Source organism: Apus apus, chromosome 21 (genome assembly GCF_020740795.1).
Source record: "Apus apus isolate bApuApu2 chromosome 21, bApuApu2.pri.cur, whole genome shotgun sequence".
Lineage (NCBI taxonomy): Eukaryota > Metazoa > Chordata > Aves > Apodiformes > Apodidae > Apus > Apus apus.
Window position 1 is genome coordinate 6,201,761 of NC_067302.1, and position 22,273 is coordinate 6,224,033.

The 22,273-nt window shown below is 54.1% G+C and overlaps 1 protein-coding gene across 3 annotated transcripts in view; it reads left to right on the forward strand.

Moving 5' to 3' along the window:
• Positions 1-19,867, forward strand: part of LOC127393185 (gap junction beta-5 protein-like) — a 49,032-nt gene extending 29,165 nt beyond the window's left edge. Inside the window, exons 1-2 of one of the 3 annotated variants that reach the window (XM_051638043.1) lie at positions 11,200-11,280; positions 18,663-19,867. In XM_051638043.1, the coding sequence (XP_051494003.1) occupies positions 18,687-19,514 (828 nt within the window). In that variant the 5' untranslated portion in view covers positions 11,200-11,280; positions 18,663-18,686 and the 3' untranslated portion in view covers positions 19,515-19,867. Of the gene's footprint in view, positions 1-11,199; positions 11,281-11,562; positions 11,622-18,662 lie in introns of those variants that run through there. The other 2 variants (XM_051638044.1, XM_051638042.1) reach the window with 2 other exon arrangements.
• Positions 19,868-22,273: the final 2,406 nt, after the last annotated feature.

The window sequence follows — 22,273 nt, forward strand, 5'->3', positions numbered from 1 at the left end:
TCAGGCAGCTCCCATGGTGCTGGTGCTGCCTTTCCTTCCCCACGGACAGACCCTGCCCGGGTGCCTGCTGCAGCTCCTGGCTGCAGTCGGGAGGCACAGCCCTTCAGATCATGGCATTAATGAGCTGATCAGCACAGGAGGAGTTCCCATCCTGCCCTTTCTCTTGTCAAAAATCTTGACTTCAGAAATGGAGAATTCTGAGTCTTATTGTAAAAAGAAATATGACATGAAAAGGTGGGATCCCCAGATGGAGGTGAATGAGAGGGAGAAGGAGCCTGTGTGTCCGTGTGTGGCTTGGAGCAGGACAGACTTCCTAAGGCAGGACCTTGCTTTCACAGGGCTTTTCCTCCTGGTTTCTGCTCTTCTTTGCAATTCTTTGCAGTCCGGACTCACTGTCACTGTTGCATTCCCCATCTTTATTTGTTCTCACACTATGTTGCCTCTGTACGTTGCTGGTGCTGCTGTTAATTTCTCTCCATGGTTCCTGTTTTGCTGCTGAAAGGGAGCAGACAGAGACTGGGAGGGGGTAAATTGGCCACTTGATAAATGCATTCTCTCTATTCCTTCTTCCTTTCCTGTCTCCAGACTGTCCTGCTCTGAATATTTTCCTGGAGTTCTCACTTTGTTGACCCCTAAAGCTCTGGAGCTGTTACCTAAACTAAATCCCTTTTCATGCTTCAGCAAAATCTCTGTTGCTTCCAGCACAACCCATCTCCTGCCAGGCCACACACAAACAATTACAGCAACAAAAGGCCTCTAGAGTCATAATTGTCCTCCCTTGCCATGCACTGGGTATGTGGCTTTGGGTGATGGTTTTAAATCCTCTTCCTCTCCTGGTCGGTCACAGCCTACACCTGCAAGAGGGATGTGATCTGAGCAAGCCCTGAACCTTCCTGCCTTTTGAAATACTGCACCTGTCAGTAAGGATTTAAGCAGGTTGTATCCAGGAAAAGGCACCTGGAGGCATCTGTGCTGGGAAGAGTGACTTGTCCCCCAACAGAGACTGTGACTCGCTGTGTCCTGGTGCAGGGCTGGAAACTGGAAGTGGTGAGAAGCAGCAGGAGAGCAAAGGGAAATGGAGGAGTTATGTTTTATTGAGTGAAAGGCAAAAAGTGGGAACAGGCATAAAGAAAAAAAAATGGGATTTGAAAAATTATTGCTGTGGAGATTATTAAAATGGAAATATTTGTGGCAGTGCAGAAATTGGTCTCTGAAAATAGTGCTCCCCTGAACCTCAGTGTCCTGTGCAACAAGAGACAGATCTTGGCTTGATGTGTCTGTGTGTAAATGTGCTCATTCTTATACAAGTAAATATTTTGGGCTTATCCCTCAGAAGGGCCTGAAGCCCTATCAGTATGAAATGGATTACTTCTCACTTGGAGTTATTGCTGGGAGCAATGTTTGCTTTGGAGCTGGGACAGAGAGCAGAAACATCTGGGGAGGCCACAGGGGACTTTTGTTGGATGCTCCATGAGGTTGACTACTCTGGTCCAAAAACATCCCCAAGGAGTCCTTGCTCTTGGACTGCACTGAGGCTGCTTTGCTGAGCTCAAAGCAAGTCCTTGCCAGGGAGTTTGGATTTTCTGATTGTAGAGGGTGCTTTTTATTTTCCTTAATTTTTCTTGACCTTTCCCTGCAAGGAAAACAGCAGGCCTGCAGGTTTCATGGGGTCAGGAGCAGGGGTGAGCTGTAACCTGTCTTGTTAGAAAGCAGAAAGTCTCTCACAAATGGATTTCCAATTTCCTGTCCCCCTGCTTAGTCCAGACAGATCTCTTGCTTTATAATTACTTTCTAGGTACTTACAGGATCTGGTATCCAGGCAACTTGATGCCTCTTAAATCCTCTTGCAAATCTGTTTTTTCTGTTGATTTTTAGCTGTTGCAGAAACAACAACCAAGCTCTCAAGGCAGAGGCTGCTTTCCTCTTGTCTCCCCACAGCATCCCAAGGCAGCAAGCTCTTCCCGTGCCTTAACTCTGTCCCTGCTCCGTGAGCTGTTGGGGCACGTGCTAAAAGCTTCTGGATTTCAGGGGGTTTGTGCCTGTCCAGGTCAGGGCCAGGTTATAGATGTGTTTATTCAAGCCAAGCCACAGTTCATGACGCCAGGGAGCTCCCTGGGGACCATCCATCACAGGGCTGAAGGTCACCCAGACACACCACCCAGCAATCGCAGGACTGTGTGAGGACAGAGCTCTGACCTCTTTCCCTTTATTTACATTTTTCATGGAAAACCAAGGGAGGGAGGGAAGGAGGGAGAGCCCAGGCTGCTGCTCCCAGGCCCTGGCAGTCTCTTCATTACAAAGCAAAGGGCACAGGCCAGTCAGTGCACCCTGCAAAAGGTGACACATCAACACGCACTCAGAGGCTTTGACCTCTGTTGGGTGAAGTGTAATTAAATTAACTTTTGCTTGACTGTTCAAATGCTGGAATAATTTGGAAATCTGCATGCAGGTGGCATCTCGGGTGCTGCTGGATGGCCTGGTCCAGCTGTTTGCTGTCTCTCCCTCTCCCTGCAGACTGGGTGTATCTCAGCACGGAGCGCTTGGGCTCACAGCTGTTGCAGTGGTCATGGTGGCAACAATTAGGCCATCAATCAATAAACTAATTCTCCCATTTGCAGTCATTAGGGACTGCAGATCTAAGCATCTGCTTTTGCTAATGAGTTTAAAAGTTGGCTAAATATGGCAGCCCTGCTCTTGTGGAGAAGGAGGCAACAGGAGTTCGATGCGCAATTGGACACGACATCAATTTTATCAGCAAGTGTCCACAGTTCCCAGCTAAACCAAAATAAACTGGGCAAGGGAGGGATTGCTGGGAGGGGTGGGGCTGCTGCAGGCTGCTCAGGGCTTGTTTTGGGGGCCCAGCATCCCAGCCCCTGGCTGGTTCTGCCAGGGTGAGACAGCCCCATGGGTGCCCTCCCAGCACCCGCGGGCCAGGCTCGGCGCTCCCTGGGGTGGGCTCAGCCCTTCTTGGCTGCCACGTGTATCTTTTAATCTGGTGAGGAGTCATTTCTTTACACCTCCAGGCCTAATGCACTGGCTACTGTGGGGATGCTGGGGTTTGAAAAGCTCTGTCATAGATCTGCTGTAGCTTAGAGGGAAGGGGAAAAGCTTTTCCTCTACCTGCCTCTAAATGACTAGAAATTATTTTCTCGAAGATCGCAGCTCACAGGGGCAGCGATGGATGAGCTGGTGTTCAGCCAGATTGATGGGGACCAGCATCACCTGCCACTTCCTGAGCCTCTCTTATGGTTTGGAGGGGCAGCAGCCACCCCCTCCCTTGCTGCAGCCGTTGGCAGAGCCCAGAGACCATCCCTGAGGTCCCAGGTCCTGCTGCCAGGTCCACATCCTGCTGCCATGTGCCAGGGCAGGAGAAAACCTGCCCCAGCTCTGGCCCTGCAGCCCCGTGGGCAGAGCTGCTGCCTCCTGGCCCTGGCTTTTTAAGGGAGGGGGGGGAAAGAAACATTTAAAAAGAAGTATGGAGCCATGCATCTAAATCTTTCCACTGCTGACTTATGTTCCTAACTTTGACAAGTCCTTATATAACTGAAGTTAAGCTCCAGCTGTATTAAATCTTCAGCAAGTGGTTGTGTTTCCTTGAAGATGAATGAGGTGAGAGTCTTGTGAGCACCCAAAGTGTGAGCACCCCCAGGCCTCCCTGTTCACTCAGTACCAGGTGGTACCTGGTCCTGGCTACAGCCACGGGCCCCATCCTGGCCCATGTGGATGTGTTTGGAGCCTAAACAGCAATATTCTGCAGCTGCCTAAATCGATATTCTTTTTTTTTTTTCTAGGCAGGCTAACAGAATCTGTAATGAAAGGGAAGATGTAGTTTGGGGAAGGCAATTATGCAAAGACAAATGTATTTTTAAGAAAGTGCAGCACGTTTTGAGCAGCGAGCCTGGCAGATCGCTGGGTTCCAGCTGTGCCTCTCTCTAAGGTCTGACGGGGAGAGTTGCTCGGTGTCCCACCTGTGTGCCACCAAAATACCCTGCCGGGTGCCCTGCTGTGGGGCATTAACCCTGGGCTTGTTCTCCAGGGTCTCATGGGCAGGAGAGGAAATGCTCTGCAGCTGGCAGAGCCAGCCCAGCCTCCCCAGCAGCACCGGGACGTTCCCATAGATCCATTTCTGCAGGGATCAGACCTCACGTTTCTCAGGAATCTCATGTTTCTCAGTGCAGGTTAAAGCAGCAGATTGAAAAGAACCATTTCAAAAGTCCTTTCTCCTTTTCTTGTGCACTCTTCAGTGACTCAGATTGAGGCATTACTCACTGTCAGGGATGTTTTAGGGCTTGGCCTTCTCTGGTTAAAAAGCGAAGCCCAGGCGCAGGATTTGGCTTTCAGTGAAGCTTTCTCTCCCTGAGCTGTTGCTCCCCAGCATGTACCCACCTCCCTGCCACATGTTGCTCCCACTCACAGCCATCTGATCAGGACAAGGTTAAGGGCATCCTGGTTCTGAAGGCATTTTTATTTTAGCTCCTCTGAGGAAGTTCTGGTGAGTTTAAAAAGGAGAAAAATCAGTCTTGTTTTATAGCATGTTTTGTTGGTGTTTTTCAGTACCTACAGAAACTCACAGATCCAGAAAGGTCTTTGCGTGACTGAGGATAGTTGTTGCATGCAAGTGTGACTGTACCCTGCCAGATGTGAGCAGCTGGTGGGTTTAACAGCATCTTGTATTCATTGCTTGGAAAGGTCAGACTGTGGGGGCTCCTGGGGCTTTCCAGACAGGCATCCCGGAACAGCATCCTTGAAAATGAGTAACTGAGAGGGCAGCTGGAGAAGGGGAAAAACCTCTTTATCTTAAATAAGAGCCTGGAGCAGGGGAGAGTTGAGCAGTGGTTTGTGTGGAGGGAGGTGACCCAGAGGCTGCCTGGGGGGACCCTCTGTTTGCTGCCTGAGGGTGGGTGCCATGAAGCTGCCTGCTCCAGCCGGGATGGGCTTCAGGGGGGCTGTGGAGCTGCTCCTGAGTCTTTCTGGAGGCAGCCCCAGCCAGGGGGTGAATCAGCAGCAGTTGGAGCTGGGAAGCAACAGCCCAGGCCCTATGGTGAGCTGGAAGAAGGCTGGGTGCTGGGTACAGCTGCTGCAAGCTTCCATAGCCAGAGCTCTTGATGCTCTTTTTAATACATATATTAGAAGGGTGATAATAAGCAAATCCGTCAGTTATGTAAATGAGTGGCAATTGCATCTTGAAGAGCATCCCACAGTTTAATTACATCATAATTGCAATGTAACACTTTAATTACCATATGCATCACAAAATCATGAGCACTGTTTCTAATCTCTTCACTAATATTTCAAATCAAACAGATTGCACAGGGCCCAGCACAGACACGGGCCGCGGCCCCCAGCAGCAGCGCCGCTGGGTCTGGAGGTTGGGAACCTGCTCCTGGTGTCCCCACGCAGCCAGACAGCTGGAAAAGTGTCCTTGGCTGCCACCTCCAACCACATCCAGCCCCCAGGGATCTGCTGGGGCTGCCCAGGCTGCAGAGGTGGGTGAGAGAGACCAGGCAGCCCCTCCGGTCGCTGTTGAGGAGCGCGGGATGTTCTCAGAGATGCTGCACGATGTTGGTAACAGTCACTTTGCTGGGCTGGCTCTGGACCTGCTTGTTCCTCTGTCCCTGCCTGGGCTGGGGACAACTACAGCAGCCAGGTGAGGCAGCAGCTTGGATAAAGGGATGAAGGTTTGTGAATGGCTGGTTTGGAAGAAGCAGTTTGATGCAAACGCTGCCCTTGATCCTCCCTTCCCCTCCCAGCACAGGGAAGCAAGTTTCACATTCTTCTCACCCCTGAGAAGGAAACAATAACTCTTTCTGGGGCTTTAGCTGGAGACCTGAGAATTTGATTTAAACCAGTTTACTTCATAAATCTCCCCACTTTGTATGCTTTATTTTTCCTCCCATCCAGCTTCATTCTTTCCCCCATAAAGGAACATCTAATAAGTGACTTAAGAAAAATAACAGATGGGCTTTAACAACAGCCTAAAATTCATGACTGGGGACTCGGGGTGGGACACTCTCAGGCAGCGACGTGTGTGAGGGAGTGATGGATCAGGAGAGCAGAGTGTGGGGAGGGGCGTTTGCTGCTGTCCCTGTGGCAGAGCCTGTGCTGCCGTGGGGAGGAGCTGGCTGTGCTGGGAAGGGCTGGGGGCTCTGGGCAGCTCCAGTGCCTTCTCTCCCATTCCCAAGGGGCCACAGGGCCAGAAATCTCTCACCAGTGCTGTTGCTGCAGGTTGCAGATTGTGGGTTTGCTTTGCCATGAGCTGGCAGTGATTTAACATCATCCTGTGCTAATCCATATAAATTCTTCTAATCTTGGATTTAATCTTTTAAGCACACGGTAATTAAATTACATGCCAGTCAGAGGCCCATCAGAGTAACATGAGGTTTCCAGCCCCGTGGGCAGTGGGCAGAGCCTCAGGACAGGCAGCCCCAGGGCCAGGATGTTCAGTCATTGTTTCCTCCACTGTTTTTCCTTGTCATTATTTTTTTCCCTTTCTCTTTTTCCCAACCCCTTGGAGATCCCAGGAGGGGATGTGCTTCTAGAAGGTCCAAGGTGGATATCTCCTCAGCAGAGCAGGCTGAGGAACATCCCAGGAAAAGAAATTTCCTCTTAAGTCCCTCTAACCTGTCCCCAAAACCTCCCTGCATCCCTTGGGAGCCACGTTGCTCCAGCAGCCCACGTCGAGCAGAAGTGCAGGGCAGGAACATCTCCTGCTTCTGTGTTTGTGGATGCTGGGAGAAGGAAGAGGAGAAGACAAAGCCACAGCAGGAGCTAAGTCCTGGAGCACTCCTCCATGTGCTGGGATGACCTTGGAGAGCAGGAGGGCTGGACAGAGAGCTCCTGAGCTCCCTGTGCCTCTTGTGATCAGTTATTGTTCTCCTTTGCTCTGCTGCTGTTGTCCCTGCGGGACGGGGCAGGATGCTTTGATGGGCCTTAATGAAGGGAAATATCATGACATGAGAAGCACATTAACGGATTAAACTTTGTAGTGGGAAGGGGAAAATAGAGATTAACTGCTAGGTAGAGAGATCACTGGCTTTGGGAATGTGACAATTGCTGTACTTAATATTTCTTGAACATTAGGAGCCAAATAGGAGCATATATTTAATTCATTAAAACAGTATGAAGTGGCTCCCTCCGTCCCAAGGCAGTTAATCGCTGTTCTATAGAGAAGTATCAGGAAATAAGTGTCTCCTAATGAAAGGGTCCCTGTAAGGTCAGCCTGCCGCTTGGTAGCTAATCGGAGACTTATTTGTTTTGCAAATGACTCTCCCATTTTGAACCACTGTGCAGTAATTTCCATGGCGGGGAAGCAGGAGAGAGTTCACGGGGCTGTTTCTGAAGCCCTCAATCTGTCACTGGGAGGAGGATAAAAATAGCCTGGGAATGAGAAGGAGCAGGCTGCTGGGTTTGTTCCAGGCAATCCAGCCCCGTCTTCCACAGCCAGGGACGTCAGGAGTGAGGGGTGGCTGGAGGGCTGTTGTGGGCAGTGACACTGTCACCATCCCAAGGGACCAGGGAGCATGTGTGACACTGGGAACACCCCATCTTGCCTGGCTGAGTGCTGGGCATCTTTCTCCTGCCCTTCCCAGCTCTGCCATCAGCCTCCCAAGGGAGTGGTGTGGCCAGGTGGTGGCGTGGTCCATGGGGGTCCTGCTGCCTGTGTCCTCTGCCCAGCCACATGCACCATTAGATGCACAGAGACAGGTTTTCTGAGCACAGAAGGACTTCACCAGCGGTGGTGGCCGGGCTGTAGGGCTGCCAGGAGTGGCTCCATGGGAGCAGGGGTTGTTCAGGGGAGGGATGCAGAGCACAACCCCACAGGACAGCAGGCTACAGACTGGCCGTGGTGAGAAGTTTTTGAGAGAGGGCAAGCTGCTGAAGGTAGGAGAAAGAATCTTTTCTTTCCCAATATCACAGGGAAAAAAAATAGTCTTTTTTTAAATTTCACCCTGAAGTAATAAAGTCTATAGTGTACAGAAAGCATTACACCGAAACAGGTTTTTTTCCCCCAAATGTCATGGAAATAGAGGAATTGCAGCAACTGTCTTTGTGGGCAAAAATGAGGAGAAAGTAGATTAATTTTAAAAGGTTATATTGATTGCAGTCAGACAGGAGCCTGCAGCCAGGACTCCTGTGCAGTTCCCCAGCCCGTGCTGTGCGGGGGAGCGAGCTGCTCTCCTCCCCGTGGGGCCGTTTTGCTCCAGCCTCTCAGAGACATCCCTGGAGCAACATAAAGAGAGAGGAGCTGCACGGGAGGTCCCTAGGGCTTGGGAGGGGGCAGCCCTGGCTCCTGAAACCTCCTCCCCCCTCTGCATGTGAGTCACCGAGGGGGTCAAGATCGAGAAGTTCCCTGGGAGGAAAGTAAGTAGAGAACTTTTACTGGACTTTTATTGCTCTGCAGGAGCCCTCAGGGCTGCTTCTGCCTTTGACATCTGGGAAGAGCTGCTGGATCGTTGAGGATAATGAAACTGATCTCCTGCAGCTGTATCAACATGAGGAACGTGCTAGGAAGGACCCTGGGATTCCTCAGAAGCCTTGGGTTTGGTTAATCCCTGAAGTGGTTTGTAAGAACTGGAAACAGCCAAGTCAGAGACATGGCAGAGGCAGCCTGGGAGCATCACAACACCTGTCTGCTGCACGAGGAGAGTCATCTTGGAGCAGATGAGAGCTGTGAGCATCACCAGCTGAGTTTGGTGTCTCCTTGGTTGCTCCTCAGATGTTCTCAGTTCCTCGGATAGTTCTGCTTCACATTAGTACAGATGGACACAGTTGCCTCTTCAAGCACTTGCTGAACTTGCATGATGCTCCCCAGCCTTTGCCATGGGGGCTGCACCCACCCAGGCTCCTGGGAAGTGGTTTTTCCTTGCCACCAAGGCAGCTCTGCTTTCTACTCATGGATGGTGCTAGCAGTGACTTCCATCACCTCCCAGGGCAGCAGGCCACACACCCCAAGTGGCCACTTGCCATCGTAACTCGTGGGATCTTGTCCTTACAAGGACTAGAGTTTGGGGCAAAGTTGCCCAAGCAGAAAACAAGAGTCAGAGCATCATGAGAACACCAGGGGCTCTTTAAATCCCAAAGACCAAACTTTCCTCCTGAAGTCCCTTTTCTCCTCGTCCCTGGGGCACAAGCTCTGCTTGGCACCAAGGCAGGGGCACGACTGGTCCCTCTGCCGCCGCCGCCGCCTGAGCTGCAGCGCTTCCCCCATCAAGCACAAATCCAGGCTGACCTGCCCGCCCGCCAGCAGTGCCGGAGCTGCACGTACCTCCCTGCTGAACACCCCTGCCCACGAGTGGTCTCTGAAGCCATCTCGGTGGGGTCGTGCCCCGCAGCAGGGCACGGGGAGCAGCTCTGTCCCTCCCTCGGCACAGCCCGACGGTTCCCCCAAGCAGCGCCGGGGTCTGGGCTTCAATTGCAGGAGGAGGAAACGCTTGGCCTTGATCAGGAGGGATGAGAATAGCGAGCGGCAGGCGGCGGCTGGTGGGGTGTGGATGAAAGGCTCGTGTTCTGCCCCCACCGGGGCGATCTGCCCCTTCTTTCTCCGAGCCATAATTGCGCACCGCGCCACAGATGAGTGTCACGCTCCACCAAAGCCGGAGCGCCGCGAGGCCGGGACTCCGGGCTCTCCGTCAGGGAGGGAGGATGCTTTTGATCCTGCTCTTCTTCCTCTGACGTGCTGGAGAACGATTGTGCTCCGAGGAAGGTATTTCTCTGGCTCGAGCTTTCCCTCGCTTGGCAAGAGGGGACCAACTGCTGCCTCGGGGAGGGCGGAGCAGCCGGTGGCCGCTGCCATCTGCTCTCCTGGAAGATGCTCCTTGGGCTCCAGGCCAAGTTCAGACCCAAACCCTACATCCCTGAGCCCTCCACAGTGCCCAGCCATTGTAGTGGTGGACACTTGCCTGGCCCTTTGGATGCAATTCCTGGCTTCTGGTGGCTTCTGCTCTTAGATGTCATGCTGGGGACAGCCTGAGCTGGGGCTCCAGAGCCCTCTGAGTTGTTGTGTCACCTCAGCACTGACATTTCCAAAGCCAGCAGCTGTGGCAGGGCATCGTGGCCTCCTGCCTTCCTGTGTGTTTTCAGGAACTTCCTTTGGCTTTGCTTTCATGAATTTACCACTCACAGAGATCATAAGTGGGCTCAAACCTCTATCTCCAGCAGCTGCAATCAAATAACTACCCAGCGTAACCCACCTGGAGAAGCATTCTCAGCTGGTCAGCAAATTGTGAAGAAATTCATTGTATCCTTTAGAGCAAGAAATTATCTTGGAGCGTAAGTTATGACTCCAGCAACCTTACAGGTACAAAAAAATAAAATTAAAAGGGTGAGTGAGGCTGGAGATTTAAATGATCACTAGAAAACTTTAAGCAGGGGACACCTTGATCTGGGATAACTTCAGCTGGGGTTTTTCCTTGTGGATGAAGGCAGCAGTGTCAGAAGGAGATGAAAGGGAGAACCCTGATGTTCGTGGTAAGATGAGGCTGGAGGCAAAAGAGGAGCAGGGATCTCACTGCCAAAGTCCTGGGACACGCAGCTCCTCCCTGTTCTGGCACGATGCTGTTTAGCTGAGCACAACATCATCCCTGCAGTTGGCTGGTATTTTGGGGGGACTATTTTGTCCTATTTTTAGGAAATGCCAGTATGGATTGAGAACTTTTTTTGGGTCTGGTAGGGAAAAGGTCAGCTGGAACAAATTTCTCCACCTGAACTGAAAACCAAGAGGGGCAGAACAGTTTACTAGCTGTTTTCCAGACCTACTCCAGCTTCATATGGCAGCTAATTAAAGTGCTGACATTTTAAGACATGGTGATGCAAAATCTCTTGCTTTGAGCCAAGTCTGGGCCCTTTTCAGAGTTCAGTTCACAGATTTGGTGCCCAGAGTCCCCGGGAGGGGCACAAGCAAATTAAGGGGGAGGTAATGGGTTGGTTTTCATGTTGGCTTTTTGTTAGGGTGTGAGCAAGTTTTTAGCCTTTGGAAGAATGCTGTAATGTCAGCCTGCATGGGGGGAGATCTCCAAAAAAGCTGAGCTCTCTGGCAGAGGTTCCTGTGAGGGTGTTTGAGCTCAGGCTCAGCTCAGTGGGGATGTGGAAAGGGATGTGGGGGAAGGAGATGCTGGTGCTGCAGGATTGGAGGAGGCCAGCAGGTGATGGGGAGCAGGAGAAAGGAGGAAGAGCCCCTGATCCCAGCTACTGCCAACAGTTTCTGCCTCTGACCTAGTGTTGAATATCCCCAGGCCTGTTCCCAGAAGGGACCTGAGGGATACTGGTGCACCAGGCGAGGAGGTGAGCGAGATGGTCTCAAGTTGCACCAGGGGAGGTTTAGATTGGATGGAGGGTGCAGAGGAGGGCAACTAGATCTGGAAAACAGGTCTCGACAGGCCGAGGGAGCTGGGGCTGTTCAGCCTGGAGAAGAGGAGGCTGAGGGGAGACCTCACTGCTCTCTGCAGCTCCCTGAAAGAAGGCTGCAGTGAGGTGGGTGGTGGCCTCTTCCCCCTAGTGTCCAGGGATAGGACAAGAGAAAAGGGGGAGATGCTCCCCCAGGACCCCTCTGTCTGCAGGTGGCTGGGAAAGCACAGCTTAGGCTGCAGGAGAAAAATCTGTCTCATGTGAAGTGGAGCTGGCAGGTCTGTGGTGCCGGCAGAGGGGTGGGGGCAGCAGCCACCCCTCCTGCGGGGTGAGCAGCGTGTGCTGCCCCAGGGGCAGAGAGTGGCCGGGCAGGTCCAGCCCTCGGCTCCTCCGTGCAAAAAAAAAAAGAGAAATCAAATACCTTGGGAAGAGCTATTTTACCAGCCCGGAGGCTGAGCAGGGCGGGGGTGCTGGGCAGGGCGGGGGTGCTGGGCAGGGCTGCCGGAGCCGCCGGCCTCTCGTCTCCCCGCCACAGACATTTTCTGCTCCGTCATCCTGAGCCTCCTGCCCGGCTGTGCCAGGCAAGGCGAGAGGCAGCGCTCGGCACGTTCTCCCAATGCCATCTAGTGTCTGCTCCGCCGGCCCCGGGCCGTTATTTTAGGAGGTTGTTTATCGCAGAAAGATCTTTGAGGGCCAACGGGCGGCTCCGGCTGGTTATTAACGGCGATGCCTGCAGTGACGAACTGGGGAGAGCACAGGTTGGGCTCGATTCTCTTCTCCATCACTCCTATTCCACACCAAGAGCCCAGCCCGGCAGGATGGAGTGTGGGGATGTGATGACATGTCCGAGGTGATTAAAGTCTGTCAGGCTTCAGCCACTTGTTGTAGCCCTGACATCACCTGGGGCTTAATCACTCAGAAAGTGCTGTCATGGCCTATTGTCGCCGTATTGGGAGCACGACCTCTTTCCCATTTAGCTGCCATTTCAAAATAATACTGCTTGCCAGGGGACTGGTGTGACTCAGGAGACTGGTAATAGGATATAAAGACTCTGACCTGTGGGCTGCCCCTTTGAAGGCTGCCAAGGTCAGTGGCAAAGGCAAAGATCTCGTTTGCACAATGATTGTTTGGCCAAACAATCCAACACAGACATAACTGGGCCCCTTCCTGGCAGTCAGCAGGGGCTGAGGAATGGGTTGGATTCTGCTCCCACTTCCAGAGCATCCTGGGACCCTGGGTTTTAGGGACTGAGTGACTGTCCAGGGTCCCCTCCAGCATGTGAGTCTGCCCTTCAGATTCTTCTCTTGCCATCACTGCTGGGACATGTTCTGCACAGACTGGAAACACTCTTATTTTTGCCCTCTTAGGGGCAAAGTGCCACAGCAGCATCTCCCCTCTGTGCCCCCCTCATCTGCATCCCAGTGCAGAGAAAGGATTTGCAGGCCAGGCATCCCCTCTCCCCTTCTCTGCTCACCACCATCAACTGCCATGATTTAGGTCCCTGCTATTCTCATCCCCATCCTCAGCTGCCACTGACCATATGGATATATCTCCTCAGTCACAAACCATCTTATCAAGTCAGTTTGATTCCATGATGAATGGAGTTCTCCCCAGAAATGAGATTACTCATTGCAGCCTCACTTATAAATATTAGCAGATTAATGGGTCCTGGCCATGTTAGATACCCATGACCAGGCTGGGCTGTGGAGGGTTTGCCTGCTCTCATCTAGACAGTCCTTGAATGTGGCTTTGCTATGGGAGAGGTTCTGAACAGACCCAGCAAATCTGCAAAGCACCATCCTGGCCTCATGAAGGAGACCTGTGCCAGGGGAAGTGTTAACCAGGGGCTCTTAGGGCAGCTCGGGGGTGATGCTGACATGGGGCAGCAAAAAGTCCTTTCAATGCCTCGATGCTGAGGGGTGTTGGGGGTTTGGGGGGTACAGAACATGGCTGCTCTGGGCTGCAGCTCCCTGCCATACCTGCAGGTCCAGCCCTGGCACTGGGCAGGGTCTGTTCAGTCGTGCCAGATCCAGGTGCAGGCAGCCCCCTCCTCATTCACACACTGCCCCCACCCCCTGCTCTGCCAGCAGGGCAGGTTAATTGCTGTTGGCCTCATTAGCAGTGCCCCCTTCTCACCATTCTCCATTTAATTGCAGCCCTGCTCCTTCCCCAGCAGTGCTGCTTGAAGCGCTTTGTGTGAAAACCTCCTCAGGGCCCTGTGGGACCTGTTAAAAACAGGGTGTGAAGCCCTCGTGTCCTTCCTTTGTCCTGAGCCTCCCACTGACATGCTGAGGCAGCACTGGCTCTTCCCATGGCTGCTGGGATGCTGGTCCTTGGGTGTGTCCCTGAGCCACCAGCATCTGTGGGACTTTTCCAGCACTCTTTGCTGCCCAGGGGTGGAGACCAAATAGGTGTGGGAGCAACCCTTTGAAATACCTGGGAATTTTGCAAGCTTTGCAAGGCGTTGGCAGTGTAGGGGGTGGTGACTGCCCCCAAGAACCCCAGGAAGGTGAGGAGCCACGAGCTGGTGGATGAGGCAGGGAAAGGGGGGGACACCAGGGCTGGCCGGGGCACTGAGCTGTCAGTTTGGCTGCAACTGCCACGGACCCTCACATGGCTTTCCCAGTGGTTTGGCCAACATCCAGCCTGCTCTGTGTGTTTAGTTTTCACTAATCTGTTTGGTTCTTTTATTTTTTTAATTATCTGCAAATAAGGTGCCTTCTTCTTTGAATAACAACAGTGCCGGTAACGGGAGCAGCAGGCAGTGGGGCTGTGCAAACAGCACTTCCCTGCCACTCACCACTGCTCTGGAACCTCACCCAGGGCCTGTTTTCCTGTATTTACCCAGCATCAATAATGGGATCCTGCCCTGCTAACCAGCATCTGCATGCAACAGCACCAAAAGCAGAAGCTATTCCTGCTGACTTAGTGTGTAAAAGCCTTTGCAATCATCTTGTGCTACAGACCCGAAGGAGGGTTTAAATATAAGGCTCTTTAATAAGATGAAAATGGCCCTTTCCCTGCTGGTTTTCTGCTTGCTCTGTCGTGCTGCAGGAGCCCTGGGGTTGTGTCAGGGCCTGGCTGTCTGTGGGCTGACAGGTTTCCTAACCACCCTGGAGGAATCCCTCCCTGCTCCATCAGCACATACTGGGAAGGTGGCAGCAGCTCAGTGCCAGCTGGTGCTGCTTGGGAGCAGCTGCTGGCCACGTGTGTTGGGGCTGTGCCCCCCAAAAAACTTCCTCCATAATAATAATAATAACAATAATAATAACAATAACAATAATAATAAATCAAACTTTTCAGCAGAAAACCCAACTGTCACTGGTGGCTCTATCTGATTGAAAGTGAAGCAGAGGCCTCGGAACCTGCCCAGTTATAACTGTGCTTGAGAGTAGGGCCTGCTGAGACCCTGTGAGTCCCTGGGCTTGGTGAAGTTCCCCAGACAATCCTGGAAAAGGGCCATGTGCCCAGAGGGTCCTTCTCCAAAGAGAGGACCCAGACAGCTCACTCTTCACCGCACAAAACCACTTTTCCTTCCTTGACTATTTTAATCCAAGCCAATAACCCCAATCACGTGCTGGCCACCACCCAGCACACCCCAGCCTGGCTGCTGGCATCCTCAGCAAAGGCACCTGGTCCTGGAGATGGGCTGGAGAAAGCAGGAGTGTGTCACCCATGTGGTGTCAGGCAGTGAGACCTGCAGGAGCTGCTGGTAGAGGGATGGGAGATGCTCTGAAACCCTGTGCCTTGGTGTGCACATCAGGAAAATGGGTATAATCCTATTTACCTGCCTCCCCCAGAGCTGGCTGTGGTGTTTGATTCATGTTGGGAGCTTGGCTGGTGACTCCTGGATGAATGACACTATATAAATGCAAAGTGTTATTAATATTTCATGTTGTAGTGAAAATGTACTAATGGGGGTTGTTCCTGGAAGATAAAGCACTGCCATTAATACACTCTGTGTCCCCAGCACCTTAGGCTCTCACGGGCTGCCTGGTTTGGGCTGATGGAGGGTGCAGCCTTCAGCACCCCCCTTCTGCCCCTGGCAAACTGGAATCTCCAGCACATTTGAGTGGTGGGATGGCAGCTCTGGCTGTGGGAGCTCAGTGCTGGCCAGCCTGGGTCAGAGGATGCGCCAGGAGCCACTGGCTGGTGTTGGGCACTGGTGGCTGGTGTCACCTCTGTCTGAGGGTGTGACCAACCCAGCAGCTCCTGCTTCTTGCTTCACCTCCCTCTGTGCTTTTCTCTCTTGTTTATTTGGTTTGTGCTTCCACCAAGTGTTTGCCAGGCAGATGGGGGTGATCTCCACTTTGGCTCAGGGGATGTGGAGGAAAGCTGTGTGGCCTGTCACCTTCTCATCTCAGAGCAGGGCAGGGGACACAGGTGGCCATGTCCACACTCCCCAGAGGGCCATGGGATGCTGCAGAGGGGTGAGGTGTGCCCTGCCTGGAGCCCAGCACCAGCAGGAACTGCCCAGCACCTCTGGCCGCTCCCCAAAAGAGGGGTTTTTTAACCCAGAAAGCAGCAAGCCAGGAGAGCCCCCTTGGACAGCCACAAGCCTGGGGGTGCCTGGGAAGAACATCCCCCCACACTGTTGTCCCAAAAGTGGGGTCAGGAGCCAATCAGAGGCAAGAGATTTGCTTTAATATGCAGGTCTGAACAGGGGGATGTTCCACAAAGCAAGCTCACCTTCCCAAAATGCAAGTGCTGCTTTTATGCCCCAAAATGTGGACAAGAAGTTCATCTCACACCCAATGGGTCACTAATCCCTCCCATTCCAAGTGGCAATGCTCAGGAATTTCCCTGTGCCTGCCCAAACAGGAGGGCTTGTTGGAAGTAGGGGTCCCTTTAGCCTGTGGGTGTGAATTTTAGGCTGCTAATGGATCATTAATGGATCATATTAACATGGTGATTTCAATTACTCTGTGATTTTTTCCCCAGTGCTCAAGGCTGTAACCAAGACAAGCTCTGGGCAGAGCTCCTGTCCACCCCTTCCATCCGGCCTGCAGACCTGTCTCCAGGGCTGGTGACTCCTTGGGGGTAGTTCTTCTCTAATTGGAATCTGGTTTTGTCTAATTCTTACTTGTTTCACTGTTATCGAGGCCCCATTTTTATTCTGTGTGTCCCTTATGATCTCTTTTATGTGGGTTTTTTCCCAAATGTGATTTTTTTTCCCCCCCAAATTTCACTTACTTCAACCAATAACTGACATCACCACTTCTGGGATGGGGGCTGCCCCCAGGAACCCCCCTCCCTGGCACAGCCACCACACAGGCATGTTAAAAAAACAAACAAACAAACACAAAAAAGGGCTTGTTTGATTTCAAACTGCAGAACTCTTCCCTGGAGCCATCCGCAAACACTGGTAATTTATTTTACAGCTGTTTAGATTTGTTTCTCTTTTTTTTTTTTTAACTTTTTTTTTTTTTTTTAAATCTGAGTGGAATTGCAAATGAAACGTGTGTTTGCTCCTCAAATGACTCCAGCATTACCTGAGCTCTCATGTCCCATGCAGCAGCACCTGCTCCTTGGACCCCCACCCAACAGCCCCCCAGCCCTGCTTTGTGCTCCCAGAGCTGGATGTTGGGGGTCAGAGCTCAAAAAGGGGGTTATTGGAGCTGGAGGCTCATCCTGGGAGGGCTCCTGAGCTCTGATTATGGGGAAGAGACTTGTGCCAGCTTGCAGGTGAGGGGAGGACAGAAAAACAGGTTAATTAATTCCCGGTGAAACAATCAACTGCCGCCCACTCGTCAGAAGGTGGGGAGGGATAAAGGCTCTTCCTAAGTTATTGCCACAGTGCAAATTTTGAGTAAAAAGGGAGGTGTTTGAGCAGCTCCCGGTGCCTCGGGCCATGTCACCCCTGCAGGTCTGAGCAAGCGAGGGGGGGCACAGGGGGGTGGTGGAGGGACCCGCGGCTGCGCTGGGACCCGGGATCCCCGCGGCTGCGGGGCCCGAGCCTTGCGGTGCAGCAGCCGGTGCCGCCCGGCGCCCCACGGGGCAACCCTTCGCCCCCGAGCTCTGGCAGCCTTCAGGGACACGTGGGGGAACTGCCTCCAACCTCGTCCCTTCCCCCTGGGAATCTCCTCCTCGCTCCCAGGGGATGAGTCGGGCGGTGCCGGCTCCTCTCGCGCTGGGCGATGCTGCTGCTGCCGCGGGCGGGCACCGACGGGCGGCACCGACGGGCGGCACCGCCGGCCTGGGCAGGTAAGGGGCACGAAACCCGCCTGGGCTGCAGCCCCCGGCCCTGGATGAGGGGCTGGAGAAGGTGGGTCTGCCACGCGCTGCAGAGCCCGGCCTGATGCCGGGGTGGTGGGCACATCCCAGGCTGCTGCCGGAAGCAGGGAAGGAGAAATCTGGGGGTTGTGTGTGTGTGTGTGTCCCGGGACTGACACGACAGCTGCCACCAGCTCCTGCGGGTCTCCGTGCCCGGGAGCAGGCGCGTTGCAGGGGCTGGGCTGGTGGGAGTAGCAGGTTGTGTTCACTCAAGAGCGAGGGGGGACCTTGTGACTTTGCTGGTGGGTAAAATGTGAGAGCTGGTGCCAAACGCAGCCCTGAGAACCCTCTCGGCTGCAGCCCCACACTCTGTGGGTGCATTTATCCGTCATGGAGCCACCCAGGAGCACAGCAGCTGCCGGGGGTCCAAGTGCTGGGGCAGGCTGTGGTCAGCCTCAGGTGATCAGTGCTGGTTATGGTGGGCAGCCAGCCCTGGGGCAACACCTTGGTCTTGCCCGGGGCTGTGCAGACCCTCCAGCCCACCCTCTGTCCCTGCTCCGTGGTGTCCCCTCGCCGTGCCATGCCCACCGTGGCCTTCCCGGTGTGTGGGCACGGCGGTGGGAGCAGGGCGGGAGAGCGGAGGCGCCGGCAGATTCCAGCGGTGGGAGAGGACGCGGCAGAGGAGCCGCGGAGCTGCCGAGTGAGTCACGGCCGCGCTGCTCCCATTCGCTCCCTGCCTGGGCCAGGCCTGGCAACGTGAGGACAATTAATAACAAATACATACCTGAGCAACCAGGTGAGAGATGGGCCAGGGGGGGCGGGAGGGCTGAGCCGGGCACAGAGCACAGCGGGCGCTGCCTGGAGGGTCCTGGTGCAGCAGCAGAACCAGAGAGCTTCGGTGGCACCGTGCAGAGGGGGACACTGCTCTGCAGGGACACGTTGCCCTGTGCTGGGACATGTGTCAGTGGGTTTTCCTGTGTGCAAGGACAGAGACAGTCCCCGGGGCCACTGAGGTGGGAGTGCAGCTTGGTGCCTGGGGACACACAGGTGTGCCCACTGAGGGCTTCTTGCTGCTTGTTTGATGTGACCGTCTTCTCTTCCCCCAGGCTCACTAACGGGATCAGGGGACCATGAACTGGAGTGTGTTTGAAGGGCTCCTCAGCGGGGTCAACAAGTACTCGACGGCCTTTGGCCGCATCTGGCTCTCCGTGGTCTTCATCTTCCGCCTGCTGGTCTACGTGGTGGCAGCCGAGCGGGTCTGGAGCGACGACCACAAGGACTTTGACTGCAACACGCGGCAGCCGGGCTGCACCAACGTCTGCTACGACCACTTCTTCCCTGTCTCCCACATCCGCCTCTGGGCCCTGCAGCTCATCCTGGTGACCTGTCCATCCCTCCTGGTCATCATGCACGTGGCCTACCGGAAGGCCAAGGAGCAGAGGCACCGCGCTGCCGGTGGGGACAGCTGCCGCCATGCCTACATCAGCCCTGGCAAGAAGCGCGGGGGGCTGTGGTGGACCTACCTGCTCAGCCTCATCTTCAAGGCTGGTGTGGACATCATCTTCCTCTACATCTTCTACCGCTTCTACAGGAACTACACCCTGCCCCGGCTGGTGAAGTGCGAGCTGTCACCCTGCCCCAATGTGGTAGACTGCTTCATCTCCCGGCCCACTGAGAAGACCATCTTCACTCTCTTCATGGTGGTCACCTCCTGCGTCTGCGTTGTGCTGAGCCTTGTTGAGGCCACCTACCTGATCGGCAAGCGGTGCTGCGAGTGTGCCCAGGCCCATGGGAGGATGAGCTGCCAGCACAGCCAGGACTGCACACCTCCCCTCACCCAGCCCGCAAGCACAGAGGGGCAGGTTTTCCACGGAGCAGACTTCAAGCCCCCCACGGCCGCCATCCTCCCCGCAGCCTCCAGCACCTGCACACCACCCAAGGAGGAGGCTCTTCCCTAGAGCTGCTCCGGGAAAAAGGAGGAGCCATTTACCCTGCACCCTTCTCATCTTCCTGCTCCATTCCCTCTGGTGCAGGAGCACTGAGGGTGACAGCACCTGGGAGTCAGGCTGTGCCTGAGGCCTCTCTCCCATCCTGGGGAAGGCATGTTACATGGTTCTGCAGAATTTGGGGTAAACCCTGTGCTGTAGGACACTGTGGTTCCTGAGAGCCAACAGGCACAAGAAGCTCCACAGTGGCTGGGAACTAGCAGCAGAGCCTGGAGGTCGAGCCTGTCCCATCTGGGTTGGCTTAGCTGGTCGTGGGTGTATCCTTGCAATGAATAAAAATTTCTGTCCCTAAGAAGCAGTAGCCAAAGCAGTTATTCTGCTCCTGGGGCACAACATGGCCAGGGGTGTGGGAGGACACAAGAGCTGCATCACCCCCAGGACCTGCCCTGGTGACAAACCACCAGCTGGGTGCTCCAGTCTGCTGGGGAAAAGCCACTGACCCCCCCCCAGGGAGCCCCTCTCTGTATCCCTCATCCTACAGAAGCCACACCACAGGTATTGGGGACATTTCAGACCAATGCAATTGTAATTAATGACACTCATTAGCTGCATGGGGACAAGAGCACGTGCTTGGTGCCCCAGCCACTGTGGTGAAGAGCAGGGGTGAGGATCCGGCCCGGCAGGCAGAGCTCTCTGTGGGCTGCTGGCTCTTCCTGCCCAGCCAGAGGAAAACACCCAAGCAAAACAGCCAAATAAAGGAGAGGAAGAACACCCCAACCATTGATTAAACAATGACATTAAATGGCAGAATATGATCTTGTTTATTGCTGTAATATGTCGCGTTCTGCCGTGACTCAGGCAGCACTGCAATTTCTGAGGCCATCAGTGGTAACTGAGCATTAGCCAGGATGAATAATTAACAATAATTTCATGGCAAATGCACTCATAAGTTACATCAACATTGAACATGCAGCTCAATCTGTTACTGGTTTTGCTTTATTTAGAGGGTGTGATTATTTTTTTTTTTTTCCAGGGGCATCAGCAGCTCCAGCACTTGCTGGCTCTTCTGCAAAGGAACCAGCACAGGGAGAGGGGAATGATGCTGTCACCATGTCCTTTCAGACCAGGGGCTGTTCTCCGTGCCTGGTCACTGCAGCTACTGCCACTTTGCAGAGCATCTGACCCCATGAAGCCGCTGGGCTGACCTGAGCCCCCTCTCACAGCCCACCCCGGGGCAAGGGACCAGCCTGGATGTGCTGGCATGGGAAGCAGAGGGACTGTTTGGCCGGGGGATGCTGGGGTAGGCTGGGCTGTGGCATTGCCACGAGCCCTGGGGGGATCCCTGCCACCAGCCCGGGACCCTCAGGAGACATGGCAGCTCCTTGCAAAGGCACCAGTGAGTTTCAAAACCTTTGAGGTACGGGAGGCAATGGTGAAATGCAGGTGGATTTCTTCCATCTCCTTTAAGTGAAGCCGTTTCTGCTCTTTGCCTTCCTTCTGGTTGTTCTCGATGCTGTTCTTGCTGGATTATCCCCCTGAAAAATTCTCTTTACTGAGGCCATTCACGACAGAGGACAGCAGTTGTTCTTTGCATGCAAGCCGCTGTCTCTGATACAGAGAGCCAGGGCTGGGCTGTTTGTTTTTGACCAAGGTTGGCCGGTGGTGATCAAGGCTGCCCTCGATTAGCAAAATCCCGCGGTGTTCCCTGCGAGCGCTGCTGGGGCAGAGCTGAGCCCGGAGCTCCTGCCCCGCTCCGCGCGTCAGAGCAGCCCCCGGCGCCGCTGCCCATTGCGAGAGACCTGAGGATCCAGCTGCCGTTGTTGTTGTGCTGCTTTATCTCTCTCGGGAGCGTTGCGGCAGTCCCCGGAGCTCCGGGTGTCTTGCAGCATCCGGACTTGGGATCAGCAGCTGGACAAACGGGAATGTTGGGCTGCTCCTTTCCGATGTGCTTCTGTGCTCTGCAGCGAGGGGAGCTGAGGTGACCCTGGTTGGTGCTGCAGAAATGGGAGGTTGTGCCACCTCCTGGGACACGGAGCACTGGGTTCAGAGGCAGGACGGGTGTTGGTGGGGAAGCAAAATAACTGGGGATGTCACAGGAAAAACGGACTATTTCCCAGACTTTGCATCATCGTACAGGGGACTGGATTTGCTTGAGTGGTGCCCACAAGCAAATGCGAGAGGAGATTTCAAACAAACACTTTGGGGAGAGGAGATTTCAGACAAATCTGGTGGGATGTGGCAAGGCTGGCATGTGTGGTGGCACAGGCCAGGGGGAGACTCTCCTTCCCAGCAGGAGCACGAGTCTCTCCTGCCCCGAAATGCCTGCTTGCTGGGAATTGAAGAGAAACTTTGGTTTCCATCCAGCAGTACTGGAGCAAGTGGCTGTGCTGCCTCCCAGGCTCCTGTGACTCCTGTGCCCCAGCACTGGCAGGGGAGGTCACCTCCCTGGGGACACGGCCGGAGCGGGATGGCCAGGATGCTGTCAGCAGGCAGGGAGATCAAAGGCAGGGCCGGTCAAGTGCTGGTGATGCCTCTTAAAAGACCCTTTTAAAGCAAGTTTGAGGTTTTCTGGCTGGTTTGGCAGCTGCCTGCTTGGGTTTTTCCTTATGGAGGACCCGAGGTGGGGCCACTGGAAGTCTCTGGGTATTTTTGATGTTCACTGAAGCCTTTCACCCCTCACCCCACCGAGCTGGAGCAGGGTGACAGCAGGGTGATGTACCCCAGGCACGTACCCGAAGCTCCCCTGAGGCCTCCCCAGTGCCAAAAGCTGC